This window comes from Erinaceus europaeus, chromosome 13 (genome assembly GCF_950295315.1).
Source record: "Erinaceus europaeus chromosome 13, mEriEur2.1, whole genome shotgun sequence".
NCBI classification, from domain to species: domain Eukaryota; kingdom Metazoa; phylum Chordata; class Mammalia; order Eulipotyphla; family Erinaceidae; genus Erinaceus; species Erinaceus europaeus.
The window spans coordinates 95,444,744-95,466,958 of record NC_080174.1 but is presented as its reverse complement, the minus strand read 5'-3'; the positions used below and the strand labels follow the sequence as shown (position 1 = coordinate 95,466,958).

Genomic DNA, 22,215 nt, shown 5'->3' with positions numbered 1-22,215 from the left:
CTCCGTGATTTCCAGATGGATGCCCCAGACCAGGATCTCTTAATTTTTGTTAGGATGATAAAATGTCCAATGGCATCTGATTAATGCTTTGCACCCACAGGCCAACTCCATGCAAGGGGTGACCAGGGAAGAGCAGTGGTCACCAGCCTTCTTTTTTTTGCCTCCAGGGTTATTGCTGGGGCTTGGTGCTTGCACCACGAATCCACTGCTCCTGGAGACCATTTTCCCCTTTTGTTGCCCTTGTTGTTTTATCATTGTTGTGGTTATTATTGTTGTTGTTGTTCTTGCTGTCATTGGATAGGACAGAGAGAAATGGAGAGAGGAGGGGAAGACAGGGGGAGAGAAAGACAGACACCTGCAGATCAGCTTCCGCCCTCTTGAAGCCACTCCCCTGCAGGTGGGGAGCCGGGGGCTCAAACTGTGATCCATAGGCTGGTTCCTGAGCTTCGCACCACTTGCAGTTAACTCGCGGCACTACCACTTGAATTCCATTTACTAGAATTTTGTGTATGTTTTTGTTGAAGAAAAATTAAAATGTTGAAAGAGATGTCAGTAGAATTTGTGGGCTTTGTCATGGTCCTAATAGGCAGGATAACTCGCTAAATGTTTCCAGAACCTCTTCTGTTTCCATTGCACAGATAGTATATTGTACCTTGTACTCACTACAGTATCTTCCATCTAGGGCCCATACTGTCCAGTGAAGAGGCTGTGCTGCTAGGTTTAAACAGAGTCTGAAGCTATTGCTGTGATTGATCTTCCCTTTTCTGGCCTGAAAGACATTCAGGGAAAGAGGAAGAGATGGCAGTTTCTTGGGTAAGTGACTTGCCCACATCAAAGTCTGTTTCTTTTTTCTCTTGAATAAGTTGAATTTTAATTGATACATGTTTCATTTATAGTTTCTTTTTTTCCCATCATATTTCTTTTTGTAATTCTGTCTCTTTTTCTGCCATGGCACTGCTCTTTTCTGGCTTATGGTAGGTCAGGGAATAGACCTGGAACCTGAGAGATCAGGCAGAAACTTTACATTATCTCCCCTGCCCTACTATTTACTTTTACATTTTTTATTATGTAAGTTTTATTTATAAAATTTCAATGCTGTGGTCTTGTAGGTGACACAGTGGTTAAGGAACTAGACACTCAAGCATGAGATCTGGAGTACAGTCACTGGCAGCACATGTACCAGAGTGATGTCTAGCTCTCTCTCTCGCCTATGTTTCTCATGAATAATTAAATAAAATCTTAGAAAAAAGGAAATCCTGACCAGAACATAGGATAAGAGGATTACAATTCTATACAGTTACCACGACCAGAATGCCATATCCTATACCCTCTCCTGATAACTTTCCTATTCTTTATCCCTCTGGTGGTATGGACCCAGGACCATTATGTGGTCCAAAAGGTGGAAGTCTGGCTTCTGTAATGGCTTCCCCACTGCACATGAGCGTTAACATTTCAATCAATACTCCCAACCTGTCTGACTCTTTTTGTAGTGGGGCAGAGCTCTGGGGAAGCAGGACTCTCTTATTTTATTTTATTTTTTAAAAAGTATTTCAATGAGAGAGACCAGCATAGTGCTCAACTCTGGCCTACCTTGATGCTTGGGGTTGAGAGCCTCAAGTATGGAAGTATTTTGCATAACCACTATGCTATCTCCCCAGCCACTTACTCTTAAATCTCTAACTTTCCATTTAGTATAATCACTGAGACCCAGTGTCACCATTGTTGAATGTCATAATATATATAGATACAGATATAAATAGAAACAAGAAAAGGGCAGGGGGTGAAGACTTCTCTCTACAGCTGTTGGAGAGATGGGTCTTGAACACATCTGAGTTCTCACAGGTGATCATTTGTGGTCTCCACTTGGTATGCCACCATAAAGACCCTGTGAAATAATCGTTGAATACCAACACATAACTCGTGTTGTAAGTGCAACTTTGTCAGAGCCAGATATTGAGTTTCAAGCCCTGACAACACAGATAGACATGAAAAGGGATCCTTCATGGGTGTAACACTGGTGTCTTCCCTGTTTTTTGTTTTTTTTTTGTCTACTATCTAGAAAAAATAAATAAAATTGTTCCACCAGGAATATTGGGATCATGCACAAATAAGCTGCAATAGAGTAAATACTTCCTAAGGTTGAAAGTCTTCACTTTTCTCTCTCTCTTTTAATTTATTTTTTATTTTATTTATAAAAAGGAAACCCTGACAAAACCATAGATTAAAAGGGGTACAACTCCACACAGTTCCCACTCAAGGTCATTGTGAGATGCAGAAGTCTGCCTTCTAGAATTACTTCCCCACTGTACATAGGCATTGACAGGTTGATCCATACTCCCAGCCTGCCTCTTTCTTTCCCTAGTGGGTTGGGGTTCTGTGGAATCCGTGCTCCAGGACACATTGTTGAACTTGTTTATTTTTGTTATATTTCATAGGGTTTGTGGCTATACTAGTTTTTTTTTTTTTTTTTTTTCTTCACTGAGCCTGAAATCTGATATGCAGGAGGATCCAAGTTATTGTCTGGGGAGATGATGTCATGGCTAGAAAAAAGGATCATAAAGCTGGATCAGGTGGGAGCTGGGCATAAAGCGCAAGGACCAGGTGAGGATCCTGGTTCGAGCCCCCGGCTCCCCACCTGCAGGGGAGTTGCTTCACAGGCGGTGAAGCAGGTCTGCAGGTGTCTATCTTTCTCTCCCCCTCTGTCTTCCCCTCCTCTCTCCATTTCTCTCTGTCCTATCCAACAACCACAACATCAATCATAACTACAACAATAAAACAATAAGGGCAAAAAAAATGTAATAAATAAATAAATATTAAAAAAAAAAAAAAAGAAAAAGTCTTCTAAGTATTGTTGGCTATAAACCCCATCGATTTGATGTGATGTAGGCCCCGCAGTCAGCTTAGGAGCCTGTGAGACCTCTGCATGCCTGTAGATCTGACCTCACATTCTGTGGTCATGAGTAGGAAGGTTCCAAGCTAGCCTAATGTCAGGACCCATCTTCCTCAGGTGGTAGATAGAGTATGTTTTCCAGCCTCCCTTCAGAGGGTGAAACATTCTCTACCATTGATGATCCAAGTTGAGGGCAAGGTCCTATGGGGACCAACAAAGGGGTCTATTTTGTTGTTCCTGACAGAGATGACTGGTATCAGAAGTTCTCACCATAGCAATCAGGCAAGAGTAAGGAATCAAAGGAATACAGATTGGAAGGGAAGAAGTCAAACTCACTATTTGCAGTTGATAGGATAGTATACATAGAAAATCATAAAAAGGAGTCTGGTGCTGGTGCACCTGGTTGAGCCCACATGTTACAGTGCGCAAGGATCCAGGTTTGAGCCCCTGGTCCCCACCTGCAAGGGGAGAGCTTCACAAGTGGCCTAGCAGAACTGCAGGTGTCTATCTCTCTCCCTTTCTATCAACCCTTTCCTTCTCAATTTCTGTCTCCAATAAACAAATAAAAACAATAAAAAATAATTTTAGAAGGGGTCTGGGAGGTGACACAGTGGCTAAGGCACTAGACTCTGAAGCATGAGGTCCTGAGTTTGAACCCCAGTAGCACATGTACCAGAGTGATGGCTTGTTGCTATGCTTTTAAGTTCTGCTTCTAAGACCCCTTCTGTTACATTGCTTGAGGCTGTAGTCTATTTACATAACCATTGTTCTCATTGGTTTAATCCTCACTGGTTCTCCTGCTATTCTCCTTCTCCCCACCCCCTATCCTATGCACTTCCTGTTCCTGAAACTTCCACCTCAGGGTGACAGAATTGTGATTAGAGATTAGGTTGTTGAACTGCATCCCTGCTTGTGAATAAATATTGAACTACATTCCTAGCTCAGCCATGAGTCCCTGGTCGTCTGTCTCCAGCCTGGGAAGCTAGCCTGGCAATGGATGGTTTTTTCTCTACTCCTATCTTTCTCATGAATTCATAAATCAATTCTTTAAAAAACAACAATACTCTAAGTAATCCAGGAGAAGGTTACTGGAAGTTATTGGGCAATATAGCAAGGAGTCATGCTACACAATCAAGTGTACAAAAGTCAGTGACATTTCTTTATGCAAACACTAAATCCAAAGAAGAGGATATCCAGAATTCACTCCCATACTCTGTTGCAGCAATTAAATAAAATACCTAGGAATAAACCTGAGCAAACATGAAAGACATGTACACTAAACTGAGTCAGTATTCAAAGAAAAAGAGAATGATAGGGGGTGGGAGGTGGCATACTGGTTGTTCGCACATGTTACAGTGTGCAAGGACCCAGGTTTGAGTCCCCAGACCCCACCTGCAGGGGGAAAGCTTCACAAGTGGTGAAGTAGAGCTACAGGTGCCTCTCTGTCTCTCTTCTTCTCTAGTCCCCCTTGCCTTTCAATATCTGGCTGTCTCTATCTAATAAATAAAGAAAGAAAGAAATTTTTTAAAGTAAAAATAGTAGAGGGCCAGGCAGTGGCACACCTGGTTAAGAGTATATACTATAGTGCACAGGGACGTGGGTTCAAGCCCCTGGTCCCCACCTGCAGGGCGAAATCTTCACGAGTGGTGAAGCAGGGCTGCAGGTAGCTCTCTCTCTCTCCATTTATATCTTCCCTTTATCTCAATTTCTGTCTTTAATAATAAAAATAAAGTTTTAAAAAAAGTTTTATAAAACTTAGAAAAAATCTCCATTCTTTAAAAAAAAAGTTGAAAATAATAATAAATCAATGGGAGTACATCAAATTGAAAAACTGCAAAGCCAAAGAAACTATCACACAAACAAAGGGACACCTCAGAGAATGTGAGAAGATCTTCAGATGCCATATATCAGACAAGAAATGAATAACCACATATAGAAAGAGCTCAGCAAACTTAGCAACAAAAAACCAAATGTCCCTAACCAAAAATGGGCAGAGGTTATGAACAGAATATTCACAACAGAAGAAATCCAAAAGGCTAACAAATACATGAAAAATTGCTCCAGGTCACTGGTTGTCAAAGAAATGCAAATAAAGACAACTTTGAGCTAGCACCTCACTCCTGTGAGAATGGCAAACATCAAAAAGGACAACAGCAACAAATGCTGGAGAGGCTCTGGGGACAGAGGAGCCCTTCTGCACTGCTGGTGGGAATGTAAATTGGTCCAACCTCTGTGGAGATCTCTCTGGAGAACTCTCACAAAACTAAACATGGACTTTCCATATGACCTAGTAATTCCTCTCCTGGGGATATACCCCAAGGACACCATAACACCCAACCAGAAAGATATGTATACACCTATGTTCATAGCAGCACAATTTGTATTAGTTAAAACCTGGAAGCAACCCAGGTGCTCAACAACAGATGAGTGGCTGAGAAAGCTGTGGTATATATATATATAATGGAATACTACACTACTACTACTACTACTACTACTACTACTACTACTACTAGCGTTTGCCCTTCTTCCGTAGCCAGTCAACAGCGTCAGGTTGAGCCTGATATAAAGTTTCGAGACCTCCTTTGAATCTGGAGAGGTGGCAGTCGTTGACTATGTGGGTCATAGTCTGTCTGTAGCCACAGGGGCAGTTCGGGTCGTCTCTGGCTCCCCAGCGGTGGAACATAGCGGCACACCAGCCATGGCCTGTTCGATAGCGATTGAAGAGGGCCCAATCATAATGTGCTAATACTACACAGCTATTAAGAACAGTGAACACACCTTTTCTGACTCATCTTGGATGGAGCTGGAAGGAATTTTCTCTCTTTTTTAAAGTAGATTTTAAAAATGTGTATTTATTTAATAAAGGATTGAGAAATGGATGAGGCAGTGGAGATAGCAAGGGAGACACAGAGAGACAAATGCAGCCCTGCTTCACATTTCATGAAGCTTTCCTCCTGTATATGGGGACAGGAGGCTTGAACTGGGTATTTGCACATTTTAAAATGAACACTTAACCAAGTGTGCCACCAATTGACCCCCTAGCCTTCTTTTATCTCTAACCAGCATTGTATATGGGATGAACTATTCTTATGTTGATTAGTGACATAGAACTGTTGAAAATGTTTTAATTTTTGCACATAAAAGTAGTGACATTAATCCGGTATTCCCACTGAGAAAGATGTCTTTCCTGGGATATCAGAGACCTAACAAAATTCTGCTTAGTTTCTATGTATGCTTTTCTTTTTTTTTTTTTAAATTAAAATAGTCTATGTTTTTTTTAAATATTTATTTTATTTATTTATTCCCTTTTGTTGCCCTTGTTGTTTTATTGTTGTAGTTATTATTGTTGTTGTTGTTGGATAGGACAGAGAGAAATGGAGAGAGGAGGGGAAGACAGAGAGGAGGAGAGACAGATAGACTCCTGCAGACCTGCTTCACCGCCTGTGAAGCGACTCCCCTGCAGGTGGGGAGCCGGGGTTCGAACCGGGATCCTTATGCCGGTCCCTGTGGTTTGCGCCACCGGCACTTAAGCCGCTGCTCTATAGCCCAACTCCCAAAATGGTCTATGTATGCTTTTCTTAATCTTTGTATAAGATATTATAAAATTCAGTAAATCTACAAAAGGGTGTTAAAACAGAATTACTCTTTTTAAGAAAATGAAACTTTATTGTTCTAATATGCAGGTATCTGACACTCAGGGACAGAGTGATTTTTAATTGCCCTGTGACTAAACATCATCTTTGTTAAAGAGATTATAAATGTCTTTCTGCACATTCACTATGGTTGTTCATGTTACTCTACTGAGTTGTGTGAGTTACATATATTGCTGATTAGCACTTTAATGTATAGCATGTAAATATGCTTTCTTATTTAATTTTACTGCATTTCTTTGTCTTGGTGATAGGTTTTTTTTTTTTTTTTTTAAAGCACCCTCCTCTCTCCAGAGACAAATGGTTACTTTTCATTATTCACTATTATTATTATTCTTTTTAATATTTATTATTTATTCCCTTTTGTTGCCCTTGTTGTTTTATTGTTGTTACTATTATTGTTGTTGTTGGATAGGACAGAGAGAAATGGAGAGAGGAGGGGAAGACAGAGAGGGGGAGAGAAAGATAGACACCTGCAGACCTGCTTCACCGCCTGTGAAGCAACTCCCCTGCAGGTGGGGAGCCGGGGGCTTGAACCGGGATCCTTATGCCGGTCCCTGTGCTTTGCGCCACCTGCGCTTAACCCGCTGCGCTACAGCCCGACTCCCGGTGATAGGTTTTGTGATTATACTAAATATTATCATCATCATCACATGTGTTATTTTTTATCCCATCTTTTATTTATTTTTTTATCACCGTGGCTTCATTATGAATTTATTACACCCAGTGGCTATTTTCATATTTATATATTTATTAATTTTTAAATTTATTTTTATACTGTGTATATTTATTTATTTATTTTTAATAATTTATTTCTTTATTGGGGAATTAATGTTTTACATTCAACAGTAAATACAATAGTTTGTACATGCATAACATTCCCCAGATTCCCATTTAACAATACAACCCCCACTATGTCATTCATCATCTTTCATGGACCTGTATTCTCCCCACCCACCCACCCCAGACTCTTTTACTTTGGTGTAATACTCCAATTCCATTTCAGGTTCGACTTGTGTTTTCTTTTCTAATCTTGTTTTTCAACTTTGGCCTGAGAGTGAGATCATCCCATATTCATCCTTCTGTTTCTGACTTACTTCACGCAACATGATTTTTTTCAAGGTCCATCCAAGATGGTCTGAAAACGGTGAAGTCACCATTTTTTACAGCTGAGTAGTATTCCATTGTGTATATATACCACAACTTGCTCAGCCACTCATCTGTTGTTGGACACCTGGGTTGCTTCCAGGTTTTGGCTATTACAAATTGTGCTGCCAAGAACGTATGTGTACACAGATCTTTTTGGATGGATGTGTTGGGTTCCTTAGGATATATCCCCAGGAGAGGAATTGCAGGGTCATAGGGTAGGTCCATTTCTAGCCTTCTGAGAGTTCTCCAGACTGTTCTCCACAGAGGTTGGACCAATTGACATTCCCAGCAGTAGTGCAGGAGGGTTCCTTTGAGCCCACACCCTTCCCAGCATTTACTGCTGTTACCTTTTCTGATGTATGACATTCTCACAGGAGTGAAGTGATATCTCATTGTAATCTTGATTTGCATTTTTCTGACAATCAGAGACTTGGAGCATTTTTTCATGTGTTTCTCGGCCTTTTGGATCTCTTCTGTGGTGAATATTCTGTCCAAGTCCTCCCCCCATTTTTGGATGGGGTTATTTGTTGTCTTGTTGTTGAGTCTGGCAAGCTCTTTATATATGTTGGTTATTAAACTCTTATCTGATGTATGGCATGTAAAGATCTTCTCCCATCCTGTGAGGGGTCTCTTGGTTTGGGTAGTGGTTTCTTTTGCTGTGAAGAAGCTTTTTAATTTGATGTAGTCCCATAGGTTTATACTTGCCTTAGTCTTCTTTGTAATTGGATTCGTTTCATTGAAAATGTCTTTAAAATTTATGCGGAAAAGAGTTCTGCCAATATTTTCCTCTAAGTATCTAATAGTTTGTGGTCTAACATCCAAGTCCTTGATCCACTTGGAATTTACTTTTGTTGTATTTGGTGAAATACAGTGATTCAGTTTCATTCTTCTGCATGTTTCAACACATTGTTTCCAACACCATTTGTTGAAGAGACTCTGCTTTCCCCATGTAATAGTCTGGGCCCCTTTGTCAAAGATTAGATGTCCATAGGTATGGGGCCTCATTTCTGGGCTCTCAATTCTATTCCACTGGTCAGTGTGTCTGTTCATGTTCCAGTACCAAGCAGTTTTGATGACAATGGCCCTATAATACAGTTTGAGATCTGGGAGTGTGATGCCTCCGTTCTGTTCTTTTTTCTCAAGATTGTTTTGGCAATTCTAGGTCTTTTCTGGTTCCAGATAAGCATTTTTAGCATTTTTTCTATTCTCCTAAAAAATGTGCTTGGGATCTTGATGGGGATAGCATTAAATTTGTAGATGGCTCTGGGTAATATATTCATTTTGATGATGTTAATTCTACCAACCCATGAACATGGAATATCTTTCCACTTCTTTGTGTCTTTTTCAATTTCTTTGAGTAGTGACTCATAATTTTCAGTATACAGGTCTTTCACTTCTTTGGTTAGGTTTACTCCTAGATATTTTATTGTTTTTGTTGCTATAGAAAAAGGAACTGATTTCTGGATTTCAATTTCTTCTAACTTAGTGTTTGCATAGAGGAATGCCACTGACTTTTGAATGTTAATTTTATAGCCTGACACATTACTGTATTGCCTGATGATTTCCAAAAGCTTCTTGCTGGATTCCTTAGGTTTTTCCATGTATACTATCATGTCATCTGCAAATAAGGAGAGTTTGACTTCTTCTCTTCCAATCTGTATGCCTTTAATTCCTTGCTCCTGCCTGATTGCTATGGCAAGAACTTCCAACACTATGTTGAATAGTAATGGTGATAGTGGGCAGCCCTGTCTAGTACCTGATCTGAGTGGAAATGCTTCCAGTTTGTCACCATTGAGTATGATGTTGGCTGTAGGTTTGCTATATATAGACTCCACTATCTTCAGGAATTTTCCATCTATTCCCATTTTTTGTAGTGTTTTGATCATAAAGGGATGTTGTATTTTGACAAAGGCTTTCTCTGCATCTATTGATATGACCATGTGGTTTTTGGTCTTGCTTTTGTTGATGTGGTGGATCACATTGATTGATTTACTTATATTAAACCAACCTTGCATGCCTGGGATAAACCCCACTTGGTCATGATGAACAATCTTTTTGATATACTGCTGTATCCGGTTGGCTAGAATTTTGTTCAATATTTTCGCATCTATGTTCATCAGAGATATTGGTCTGTAGTTTTCTTTTTTGGTTGTGTCCCTGTCTGCTTTTGGTATCAGGGTGATGTTGGCTTCATAGAAGCTGGCAGGGAGTATTCCAGTGTCTTCAATCTTCTAGAAGACTTTGAAAAGTAGAGGTATTAGTTCTTCTTTGAAAGTTTTGTAGAATTCATATGTAAAACCATCTGGTCCAGGACTTTTATTTTTGGGAAGATTTTTGATAACTGTTTCAATTTCATTAGCTGTGATGGGCCTGTTCATGTTATCCACTTCCTCTTGACTTAGTTTTGGAAGTTGGTAGGCATCTAGGAAATCATTCATTTCTTCCAGGTTCTCTAGCTTGGTGGCATATAGTTGTTCATAGAAGCCTCGCATGATATATTGAATTTCTGCAGTGTCTGTTGTGATATCTCCTCTTTCATTTACTATCCGATTTATTTGGGTCTTCTTCCTTTTTTGTTTTGTGAGTCTGGCTAAAGGTTTGTCGATTTTGTTTATTCTTTCGAAGAACCAACATGTACTTTCATTGATCTTTTGTATGGTTTTCCTATTCTCAATGTTATTTATTTCTGCCCTAACTTTAGTGATTTCTGTCCTTCTGGTTGCTTTAGGATTCCTTTGTTGTTCTTCTTCTAGGTCTTTAAGATGTGCAATCAGGCTGTTTATTTGTGCCTTTTCTTGTTTCCTAATGTGTGCTTGTATAGCTATGAACTTCCCTCTTAGGACTGCTTTAGCTGTGTCCCAAATATTTTGATAGCTTGTGTCTTCATTTTCATTGAAGTCTCGAAACATTTTGATTTCTTCCTTGATTTCCTCTTTGACCCAGAAGTTGTTAAGAAGTGTACTGTTGAGCTTCCACATTTTGGGACTGTTACTAATCTTTTGTTGATTGTTAAGTGTTAGTTTAATTCCACTGTGGTCTGAGAAGATGCTTGGGATGATTTCAGTGCTCTTGAATAGGCTGATGCTGTCTTTGTGGCCTAACATATGGTCTATCCTTGAGAATGATCCATGTGGATTTGAGTAAAATGTGTATTCCAGTTTTTTGGGATGAATGACTCTGAAAATCTCCAATAGTTGTAGTTTATCTATCTCTTCATTTATCTCCCTTATGTCTTTACTGATTTTCTTCCTGGATGATCTGTCAAGTTGAGAGAGTGGGGTGTTGAAGACCCCTACTATGATTGTGTTACTGTTAATATATTGCTGTAGCTCTTTCAGTAGACGTTTGATGTATTTAGATGGCTTCTCATTGGGTGCATAGATATTAATAATTGTTAAGTCCTCTTGATTGACTGATCCTCTGAGCATTAAGTAGTGTCCATTCCTATCTTTTTTAATCTTATCTATTTTAAAGTCTATCTTGTCAGATATGAGAATAGCTGTTCCTGCCCTTTTTGGTGGGCCATTGGCTTGTATGATCGTTTTCCATCCTTTCACTTTAAGTCTGTGTTTGTCTTGTTGAGTTAGGTGAGTTTCCTGTAGACAACATATTGTTGGGTTGTGTTTTCTGATCCATCTTCCTACTCTGTGTCTTTTAATAGGTGAATTCAGGCCATTGACATTTATTGATATCAAAGATTGAAGATATTTTAACGCCAGTCTTGTAGAGTTTTAGAGTCTTTTGATATATGTCCTATTTGTGGTGGTCTGGTTGTTTATAGGAGACCTTTCAGAACTTCTTTCAGGGCAGGCTTGGTGATGGTTGCTTCCTTCAACTGTTGCTTGTCTGAGAAGGTTTTGATGCTTCCATCTAGTCTGAATGACAGTCTAGCAGGATATAGTATTCTTGGCTGAAAGCCTTTCTCATTGAGCCCTCAATAGATATCTTGCCATTCTCTTCTGGCCTGTAGTGTTTGTATGAAGAAGTCTGCTGCTAATCTTATGGGTTTTCCTTTGTAGGTGACTCTTTGTTTTTCTCCTGCAGCCTTGAGGATCCTTTCTTTATCCTTATTCCTTTCCAATCTAAGTATGACATGTCTTGGTGTCTTTAGGTCTGGGTTAATTCTGTTTGGGACCCTCTGGGCTTCTTGCATCTTTATGTCTTTGGTGTTGTCTAGACTAGAGAAATTTTCAGCTATTATGGCCTGGAGAATGCTTTCTTCCTCTCCTTCTCTTTCTTCCTCTGGTAAGCCAATAATGCGTATATTGTTTCTTTTGAAGTCACCCCATAGGACTCTGTTGTTGTTTTCAGCATCTCTTAATCTCTTTTTGAGATCTCTTACTTCTTTTTTAGTTGTCTCTAATTCATCCTCAATCTTGCTAATTCTGTCTTCAGCCTCATAGATTCTATTGTCTCTGCCCTCTACTGCTTTCTGGACTTCATCTATTTTGTTGCCCTGCTCTGATACTGTTTTAGCTTGTTCAGCTAGTTGCCTTCTTAGCTCAGAGATTTCAGCTTTTAGCTCTCTAATAACCATGAGATTATTAGAATTTTCTTCCATATTCTCATTTGTTGTTCCTGCATTTCTGATTATAATTTTTTCAAATTCTTTACTCACTCCTGTTATTATTTCCTTAGCTAATGTTTGGATGTTGAACTCGTTGTTTTGTGCTTCACCCTCTGGAGGACTTTTAGCTGGACTCTTGTCCTGGTTTGAGTCTCCAATAGTTTTTCTTGTTGTTTTAACCATTTTATATATTATGTTATGAGTTCCCTTTATCAGTACTTTTCAAATTATTGATCACTATTGCCTGGATAGACTTGTGTCTAAGTAATTTAATTAAAGGGTTCACAGTGGTGGAAGTTAACAGTTTTTTCAATCCCTGAGTTGGAGCTCAGTGATGTAAAAGCCTCTTTTTTTTTTTTTTTCTTCCCTGTAGGCTATGGGAGCCTGCTGAGGGCTTTTATATTGTCAATAGGCTTCTTAGGTTTATCACTGACTCCTGACCAAGAGATAAAGCAGGGTGTGGCAGAAATAATCCAGTGGTTATGCAAAGAGACTTTCACAGCCCCTCAGCTATGCCACCGAGGTATAGGTCTTCTCCTGAGTTTCCCGGTTAGATCTCTGTCCCCTGGTGTCCTTCCCTGTTGCTGCTCCAGATTCTGAGGGTAGTAGCAATGGAGACTCAGAGTTGCACTTGGTGAGTCTCTGGGGAGTCCTTTCCTCCCTTCAGCTGTCCCCTTGTGGAGCAGACTGAAGGTGGTGTCTCCACTGATGAACTGTTGAACTGTTAGCAGTCACTTAATCTCTCCTTAGGCCCCCCTCTCCTTTCTGTCACCAGCAACGCGTGTTTGTACTCATGGGTGATTTACTGGGTTCCTGTGGTTATTCTAGTCCTGTCTTGTTTCGTTCCCGGGTGGTCTCCTTTGGTATTCCTAGTTTATCCAGGAGAGGAGAGGAGAGAAAGCGATCTGCTGCTCCAATTTTTTAATTTAATTTAATTTTTTTATTTTTATTTAAGAAATGATAAATTAACAAAACCATAGGGAAAAGGGGTACAGCTCCACACAATTCCCACCACCCAATCTCCATATCCTACCCCTCCCCTGATAGCTTTCCCATTCTCTATACCTCTGGGAGCATGGACCCAGGGTCACTGTGGGTTGCAGAAGATAGAAGGTCTGGCTTCTGTAATTACTTCCCCGCTGAACATGGGCGTTGACTGGTAGGTCTGTACTCCCAGTCTGCCTCTTTCTTTCCCTCTTAGGGTGGGTCTCTGGGGAAACAGAGCTCCAGGACACATTGGTGGGGTCTTCAGTCCAGGGAAGCCTGGCCGGCATCCTGATGACATCTGGAACCTGGTGACTTCAAAGAGAGTTAACATACAAAGCCAAACAAATTGCTGAGCAATCATGGACCCAAAGGTTGGAATAGTGGAGGGGAAGTGTTAGGTGGGTACTCACTGCAAATTCTAGTGTACTTTTGCTTTCAGGTATATATTTTGCGGTAGTTTATGGATACGTGTGAACATACGCTCTCACAGAAACTGGTGTATATCTAGGTTTTGGGACTTTGTTAGAATGTGAACCACCTGGGATAGGATTAGAGTATACTATAAAAGGAAAGATCTTACCCGAGTAATGAAGCTGAAGGGTTGTCATTCCACACGTGAAGTCTGAAGTGAAGCATGTTGAGCTGGCAATCGTGTTGATTAGGTTGCAATTGGCAGATGCAATATTTTTTTATATGGATTGGGAGAGGCATACGGGAAAGTGGGCCCTATCCAAGGGTTCCAGGACTGGGGGAAGTAGAGGCTCTATAGTGGAGATGTGAGGTTCCTGCTGTCTTAGGGTTCAAAAAGACAATGGATAGTTAATGTTATCACATTATTTGGTAATTGGGTTAACTTTGAAAAGTCCTTTTGTTAGGGTTTGCTATACAGTACCCAGTATCTTGTATATAGCTGTGCCACTGGTTGCTCCTGATCTACTTGGTCTAGGCTTTTGAGAGAGTCCGCATATCAAATACACAGCCTATGCATTAAAAAGACTCAGTCTGTGTTTTAAAAAACTTTGAGACATACAGTTAATTTTCCCCCTCTCATATTAATTAACTAGTGATTTATATGACTACATTTTACTCGGAGTGTACATAAACACCATTCCCATCACCAAAAGACTGTGACCCATCCCTCCCACCCACTCCCACCCCCCCACTGGCCCAGGAAGCTGCATGTCTACCCCTCACCACAGGGTTTTTACTTTGGTGCCCTACTTACAATTTGGTCAGGTCCTGCTTTTAGTTTCCCTTTCAGATCTTCTTCCTCAACTTCTGTTGATGAGTGGGATCATCCCATACTCATCTTTATCTTTCTGACTTAGCTCACTTAACATAATTCCTTCTAGCTCTGTCCAAGATGGGTCAGAGAAGGTGGGTTCATTGTTCTTGATAGCTGCATCTTATTTATATTTTTGAGTTTTATATAGATGAAGATAGTTTAATAAGGAAAGTGAAGTAGAGATATATCTATCTCTGTGTGTTACGTGAAATTGTTATTCATATATAATAAATAAAATTAATGTTTATTTTCCTTTTATGAGAAGAACTGAAGACAGAAGAAGAAACACCAACTTTGAGCTCTTAAGTCCCCAGGGGCTAGAGGTTCAATTCCAGTTACCTTCTACTTCACTCTCCCTATCAAATTCTCTTTACCTATATAAGATTCACAATATAAATAAGGAAGAAAATGTCCAAAACTGCTCCACCACTTGTGAAGAGTCCTGTGCCACCCCCTCCCCCCGTGCATGTGAGAACTAGGATATATAGAATCTTGGTCCTTTAATATGGCAACGTGAGCATCCTATCAGTTGCACTTCCACACATCTTTAAGGTTTTATCATTTACTAATTACAAAGGTATAGAGAGGAAGAGTGAGAATAGGGATATCTCTCTGTCATGTGAGATGCCAGGGATTGAACTCAGGGCCTTGGGAGAGGCCATTGTTACAATCAATATATCAACTTCTAGACCATGATTATGAGGTATTTGATTCTCAAGTCACCAAAGACATGTTTGCAAATGAGACAATCCTTCACAGGCTTCCTAAAGTAGAGACTGAATAGCTAATCTGCTGTCACTCGCATTTTCTCACATGAACACATTGCACATATTTTAGGGCTCAGTGACCTATGAAGATGTAACTGTGATATTCACTCAAGAGGAATGGGCACTATTGAATCCTTCAGAGAAGAAACTCTACAGAGATGTGATGTGTGAAAACTTGAGGAACTTTCTTTCACTAGGTAACTCTAATATAGCCTTCATTTTTCAGCTAGAAAACAAATCGGTTTTTGTTCAGCATTGTGTAAATGGAGACATTAAGTGAGCAGTGTTTGATTGTGACTCATGATGGACCACAAATTCAATCTTGTGGTCCGGGATGTGGCGCAGTGGATAAAGCATTGGATTCTTGACCATGAGGTCCTGAGTTTGGTCTTTGACAGCACATGTACTAGATTGATGTCTGTTTTTTTCTCTCTCTGCCCATCTTTCTCAAGAATAAAGAAATTAATTTTTTAAATTATTCTCTTTTATTGCCCTTGTTTTATTGTTGTTATTGTTTTTGAATAGGGCAGAAGGGAATGGAGAGAGGAGGGGAAGACAGAGAGTGGGAGAGAAAGATAGACACCTGCAGACCTGCTTCACTGCCTGTGAAGCCACTCCACTGCAGGTGTGGAGCCAGGGGCTCGATCTGGGATCCTTAGAACGGTCCTTGCACTTTGCACCACATGCTCTTAACCTGCTGTGCTACTGCCCAACTCCCCAAGAAAAAAATTCTTAAGAAAAAAATTTCAGGGTGGGGCTAGATAGCACAATGGTTGTAAAAACAGACGCTCATTCCTAACATATATCTAAAGGCCCAGGTCAGTCCCCTGCAACATCATAAACTAGAGCTGAGCAATGTTCTCGTGAAAAAAAATAATAAATTTGATCTGTATGTATAATTTCTTTCTTTTATTTAATTATTTATTTGTTCATGTGGAAGACGGGATGAGAGAAACAACCAGACCTCACTCTGGTACATGTGCTGCCAGAGATCAAACTCGGGACTTCATGCTTGAGAGTCTAGTGCTTAGCTACTGTGCCACCTCCCAGACCACTATTTGTATAATTTCTAATACTTTATATATTTTGTAATTTTAGAAAATGTACAAGAACATTCCACCAAAGAGCAGCCTAAGTTGCATGGGAGTAAACAAAGGTGAGAGTTAAATTTACACTAAAATGTGATGTACCACCCAGAAAGCTACTGTGTTTTCAAATATTTTGATTCTGTGTAATTTACTGAGATCTGGTGCCTGCATTGTTTCCCTGTAGTAGACTTATGTTTTTTAAATTATTTTTATTCATTTATTTCTTCCCTTTTGTTGCCTTTGTTTTATTGTTGTAGTTATTGATGTTGTCATTGTTGAATAGGACAGAGAGAAATGGAGAGAGGACAAGGAGATAAAGCTAGACACCTGCAGACTTGCTTCACTGCTTATAAAGAGAGTTCCCAGCATATGAGGACCCGGGGACTTTGTGGCACCTTTGCTTAACCTGCTGCGCTACTGCCTGACTCCCAACTTATGGGTTCTTAATTGTTTGCTCTCTCCTGACTTAATAATTGTATAGCAGCTGTTTTCATACAATTTATTAAGAAAATAATATCTATAATAAGAAGATAAAACTTATAAACACTGCAACAAATAGATTAATTTTTAACTAAACTCATCAAAGATACTTCATGACTAGGTTATAGAATATTTGGGTAAGTGACTGAAATATGCTGTATGTGATGTACATGACAAGCTCCCATCTGAGTCTTTGGCAACAGAAGTACCATAATGATGTTCTACATTATCTGTCTTTTCTCCACTATAGGAAAATCTTTCTCACATGTAACAAGAAAATAGAAATCTTTAAAATGGGATAAAGATACTTAGTATTTATAAAATAATACACTTGGAAACAATACACATATCTTAGGGGTTGGGTAGTAGCACAGTGGGTTAAGTGCAGGTGGCGCAAAGCACAAGGCCCAGCATAAGGATCTCGGTTCGAGCCCCCAGTTCCCCACCTGCCAGGGAGTCGCTTCACAGCTGGTGAAGCAGATCTGCAGGTGTCTATCTTTCTCTCCCCCTCTCTGTCTTCGCCTTCTCTCTCCATTTCTCTGTCCTATCTAACAATGACGACAACAATAATAACTACAACAATAAAAACAACAGAGGCAACAAAAGGGATAATAAATAAATTTTCTTTTAAATCTCTAATGTGTGGTCCAGGAGGTGGCACAGTGGATAAAGCATTGGGTTCTCAAGCATGAGGTCCTGAATTGAGTCCCTGGCAGCACATGTACTAGAGTGATGTCTGGTTCTTTCTCTCTCTCCTCTCTTTCTCAAAAATAAATAAAATGTTTATTAAAAAATCTCTAATGTATGAATATCTATTTTTGTGATAATTAGAAACTATATATAATTTCTATATTTATATATAATTCATAAAAGATCAATATTTTCAGTGAAAATTTTCAACACAAAGCCAAAACTTGCTATTAACAAATTGTGGTTCAATTAATACATACAAAATACCTGTAAAGATATCATTAGTTTTGGCATAATATATTTATATGAAAGTATTACTTTTTACCAGTTTTTATCTCATTTATTCTCATTTATTGGATAGAGACAGCGAGAAATGTAAATGAAGGGAGAGCAAACAAGAGAGATATCTGCAGTCCTTCTTCACTTTCAAAGCTTCCTCCTGCTGGTGGAGACTGGGGTTAGAACCAGTTCCTTGCTCATTGTAGCATGTGCACTTAAATATTTATTTATTCCCTTTTGCTGACCTTGTTGTTTTATTGTTGTCATTATTGCTGTCATTGATTTTGGACAGGACAGAGGAAAATGGAGAGGGGGAAGAGAAAGATAGGCACCTAGGGGGAAGAGAAAGATAGGCACCTGAAGACCAGCTTTACCACCTGTGAAGTGATTCCCGTGCAGGTGGGGAGCCAGGGGCTCAAACTGCTATCCTTCAGTCTGTCCTTACACTTCGTGCTATGTGTGCTTAACCTGCTGTGCTACCTCCTGACTCCCAATCCCAGCCCCATTTTACCAATTTTTTAACTTTCTAACTTGAGATTTAAAAAAAAAATTTTTTTATTTGTTAAGTGGATAGAGACAGAAATTGATAGAGATGGTGCAATAGAGAGGAAGAGGGATATCTTCAGACCTGCTTCACTGCCTGTAAAGTGCCTCCTCTGCAGGGGGAGAGTCGGAGGCTTGAACTGAGATCCTAACTGGTTCTTGTGCTTTGTGCTATGCATGCTTAACCCGTTGCACTACCGCACGACTCCCTGGAGATCTTTCTATAATTTTGAAAGTTTGTGGTTTTTTTATTATACATTTTCGTTTTTTTTTAAATATTTTATTTATTCCCTTTTGTTGCCCTTGTTGTTTTATTGTTGTAGTTATTATTGTTGTTGTCATTGTTAGATAGGACAGAGAGAAATGGAGAGAGGAGGGTAAGACAGAGAGGAGGAGAGAAAGATATACACCTGCAGACCTGCTTCACCGCCTGTGAAGCGACTCCCCTGCAGGTGGGGAGCCGGGGTTCGAACCGGGATCCTTATGCCGGTCCTTTTGCTTTGCGCCACCTGCGCTTAACCCGCTGCACTATAGCCCAAATCCCTTTATTATACATTTTCAGTAAAATCTATTGCTAATGTCTGATTTTTATGGCTTATTGAGTAAAATAATGTCCTGCATCCTGATAATAGAATCAGTTGTATACATTGAAATTTTATTAATTGTTCACTATTTTACAGTAATACAGCAGTGAAAATCTCTGAGGGGAATGTTAGTCAGAATGGTAGAAAATCTCAAGAATGTGAAGTATACAACAAATTATTCACTTATTCTGTTCATCTTCAACCACATGAAAGAATTCGTAGTGGAGAGAAACCATATGAATGTAAACGATGTATTAATACATTCAGTTGTTCCAGTAGTCTTCAGACACATGAAAGAATTCACAATGGAGAGAAACCCTATGAATGTAAACTATGTAGTAAAACGTTTAGTTATTTTAGTAGTCTTCGGTCACATGAAAGAACTCACAGTGGAGAGAAACCCTATGAATGTAAACTCTGTAGTAAAACATTCGGTTGTTCCAGTAGTCTTCGGGCACATGAAAGAATTCACAGTGGGGAGAAACCCTATGAATGTAAACTGTGTAGTAAAACATTCAGTTGTTCCAGTAATCTTCGGGAACATGAAAGAATTCACAGTGGAGAAAAACCCTATGAATGTAAACTGTGTCTTAAAACATTCAGGCAATCCAGTAGTCTTCGGGCACATGAAAGAATTCACAGTGGAAAAAAACCCTATAAATGTAAATTATGTAGTAAAACATTCAGTTCTTCTAGTAATCTTTGGATACATGAAAGGATGCACAATGGAGAGAAACCCTATGAATGTAAACTGTGTAGTAAAACATTCAGTTTTTCCAGTAGTCTTCAGAGACATGAAAGAATTCACAGTGGAGAGAAGCCCTATGAATGTAAACTATGTAGTAAAACATTCAGTTGTTCCAGTAGTCTTCAGAGACATGAAAGAATTCACAGTGGAGAGAAGCCCTATGAATGTAAACAGTGTAGTAAAACATTCAGTTGTTCCAGTAATCTTCAGACACATGAAAGAATTCACAGTGGAGAGAAACCCTATGAATGTAAATTATGTAAGAAAACATTCAGTTGTTTCAGTAATCTTCGGACACATGAAAGAACTCACAGTAGAGAGAAGCCCTATGAATGTAAACAATGTAGTAAAACATTCAGTTATTCCAGCAGTCTTCGGACACATGAACGAAATCACAGTGGAGAGAAACCCTATGAATGTAAACTATGTAGTAAAACATTCAGTTCTTCTAGTAATCTTTGGACACATGAAAGAAATCACAGTAGAGAGAAGCCCTATGAATGTAAACTATGTAGTAAAACATTCAGTTGTTCCAGTAGTCTTCGGACACATGAACGAATTCACAGTGGAGAGAAACCCTATGAATGTAAACTTTGTAGTAAAACATTCAGGCAATATGGTCATCTTCGGACACATGAAAGAACTCACAGTAGAGAGAAACCCTATGAATGTAAACTATGTAGGACAACATTCAGTTGTTCCAGTCATCTTCAGACATATGAAAGAGCTCACAGTGCAGAGAAGCCCTATGAATGTAAACAATGAAGTAAAGCATTCATGGAGTCTAGTTCTCTTCAGTTACATGATAGAACTCACAGTGGAGAGAAAGAAACCTCATGTATGTAAACAATGTCAAACATTAATTTAAATCAATGTACTTTGGAGACGTTATAGATCTCACAGTGGAGAGAAAACGAGTGAAAGTAAACAGCAAAGCATTGATTCAGGCCAGTCATCTTCGTCAACATGAAAGAACTCAGAATGGAGAGAAATTTGATAAATGTAAGCAGTGTTGAAAACATTGTTATTCTAGTCCTCTTTGTAGACATGAAAGAATTCACAGTGAAACAAAACCCCAAGAAAGTCATCAGACTATCAGATGTTCCATTAATTTTCAAGCACATGAAAATATTCACAATGGAAATCAAATCTTTTGAGCATAAACTGTACTAAAGATTAGAGGGATGCAACCTGATGCTGTGGCTTGTGGTTCAATATAATAATAGCTCTCAGGTGTGAGCCTGTGCACTACACGGGCTAGAGATGTGTTCTGTTTTTATTGTCTCTGTATCTCTCCATGTCTCCATCTTGTGTTAATATATAAGGAAATATATCTAAATAATTGTAGGAATCACAGGGCCATGTGAACCCATACCTCTGAATATTCTATAAATATATGGAATATGAGTAAGTACTTTGACTCTGTCATAAGTCCTAATATATGAAAAAAATCCACTTGATACTGAAAACTTAGATGTCAACAATGCTTAGATGTATTCAAATCAATAAGACATTTCTGCACATATAAAGTCACTGGCATTAGAAAAACAATTCTTATCAGTGTAGACATTGTAGAATCACATTACAGATCTAGTAAGGAACTTGTACTGGAGAGACCAGTGAATGTTAAACAGTGGAATAATAATGGATGCTACAATATGTGAATCTTTATTTTCTTTTTGCAGAAATTGTATCTGTCTAGTTGAAAAGTACCTATTCTCTCTAAATTTCTCTTTTTATTCTTTGTATTTCAAATACATTTATTTTATTTGGTAAGCCAGAGAGAAATTGACTGGGAGGTAGTAGTAAGGAAAGACAGACACTTTCACCACTGCCTCCCAGCCAGTGAAAGGTTTTGCTCTACATGTGGACACTGTGAGCTTTTACCCATGTCCTAATTCATGGTATCTAATTTTGATTATCAAGGTGCAAGTTGTGAAACAGTGCTGCAGATGTCTTGCCCCCTCTCCCCCCTTCTCTGTTGATTTTTTTCTATCCTATTAAAGCAAAGATTGTTAAAATTTTGCTCCAGAGTGATAAGTAATTTGATAGGCTAAAAATCATCAAATATTTAGATAAAATATAGGCAGAACTCTCCTCCATATAAGTTTGTCAACATGTTCATCATTACAAACTGATTTGCACGGAAACCAAAGGCAAAAATAAATGAATGCAGTTACATCGAGTTGAAAAGTTTATAAAGCACAGGAGGTCTACCATAACAGATACTGCCCACATAAAGAATTTCATCAATGAAAAAAACAGCACAAGGAGTGGAGTAAGGATCCCGGTTTGAGCCCTCGGCTCACCACCTACAGGGGAGTCACTTTATAGGCAGTGAAGCAGGTCTGCAGTTGTCTCCCCCTCTCTGTCTTCCCCTCTTCTCCATATCTCTCTGTCCTATCCAACACTGACAGTAACATAACAATAACCACAAGAATAAAAAGACAAGGGCAACAAAAGGGAAAATTAAGAAATTTAAGGAATTAAACAATCCACTGGACAGGG

At 39.2% G+C, this 22,215-nt stretch overlaps 1 protein-coding gene across 1 annotated transcript; it reads left to right on the top strand.

The window, feature by feature from the left end:
• Positions 1–707: 707 nt before the first annotated feature.
• LOC132542422 (zinc finger protein 709-like) lies at positions 708–20,564 on the top strand. Its single transcript, XM_060205018.1, has 4 exons — positions 708–813; positions 15,366–15,492; positions 16,394–16,451; positions 19,056–20,564. The coding sequence occupies exons 1-4, from the start codon at positions 799–801 to the stop codon at positions 20,470–20,472; spliced, it is 1,617 nt and encodes a 538-aa protein (XP_060061001.1). The 5' UTR covers positions 708–798; the 3' UTR covers positions 20,473–20,564.
• Positions 20,565–22,215: the final 1,651 nt, after the last annotated feature.

What these genes read in the sequence shown, in the direction of transcription:
- LOC132542422 (XM_060205018.1), top strand. An exon ending in GAGGAACTTTCTTTCACTAG is followed by an intron (nt 15,493 to 16,393) that starts GTAACTCTAATA and finishes TTGTAATTTTAG; the next exon opens with AAAATGTACAAGAACATTCC. An exon ending in TTGCATGGGAGTAAACAAAG is followed by an intron (nt 16,452 to 19,055) that starts GTGAGAGTTAAA and finishes ACTATTTTACAG; the next exon opens with TAATACAGCAGTGAAAATCT.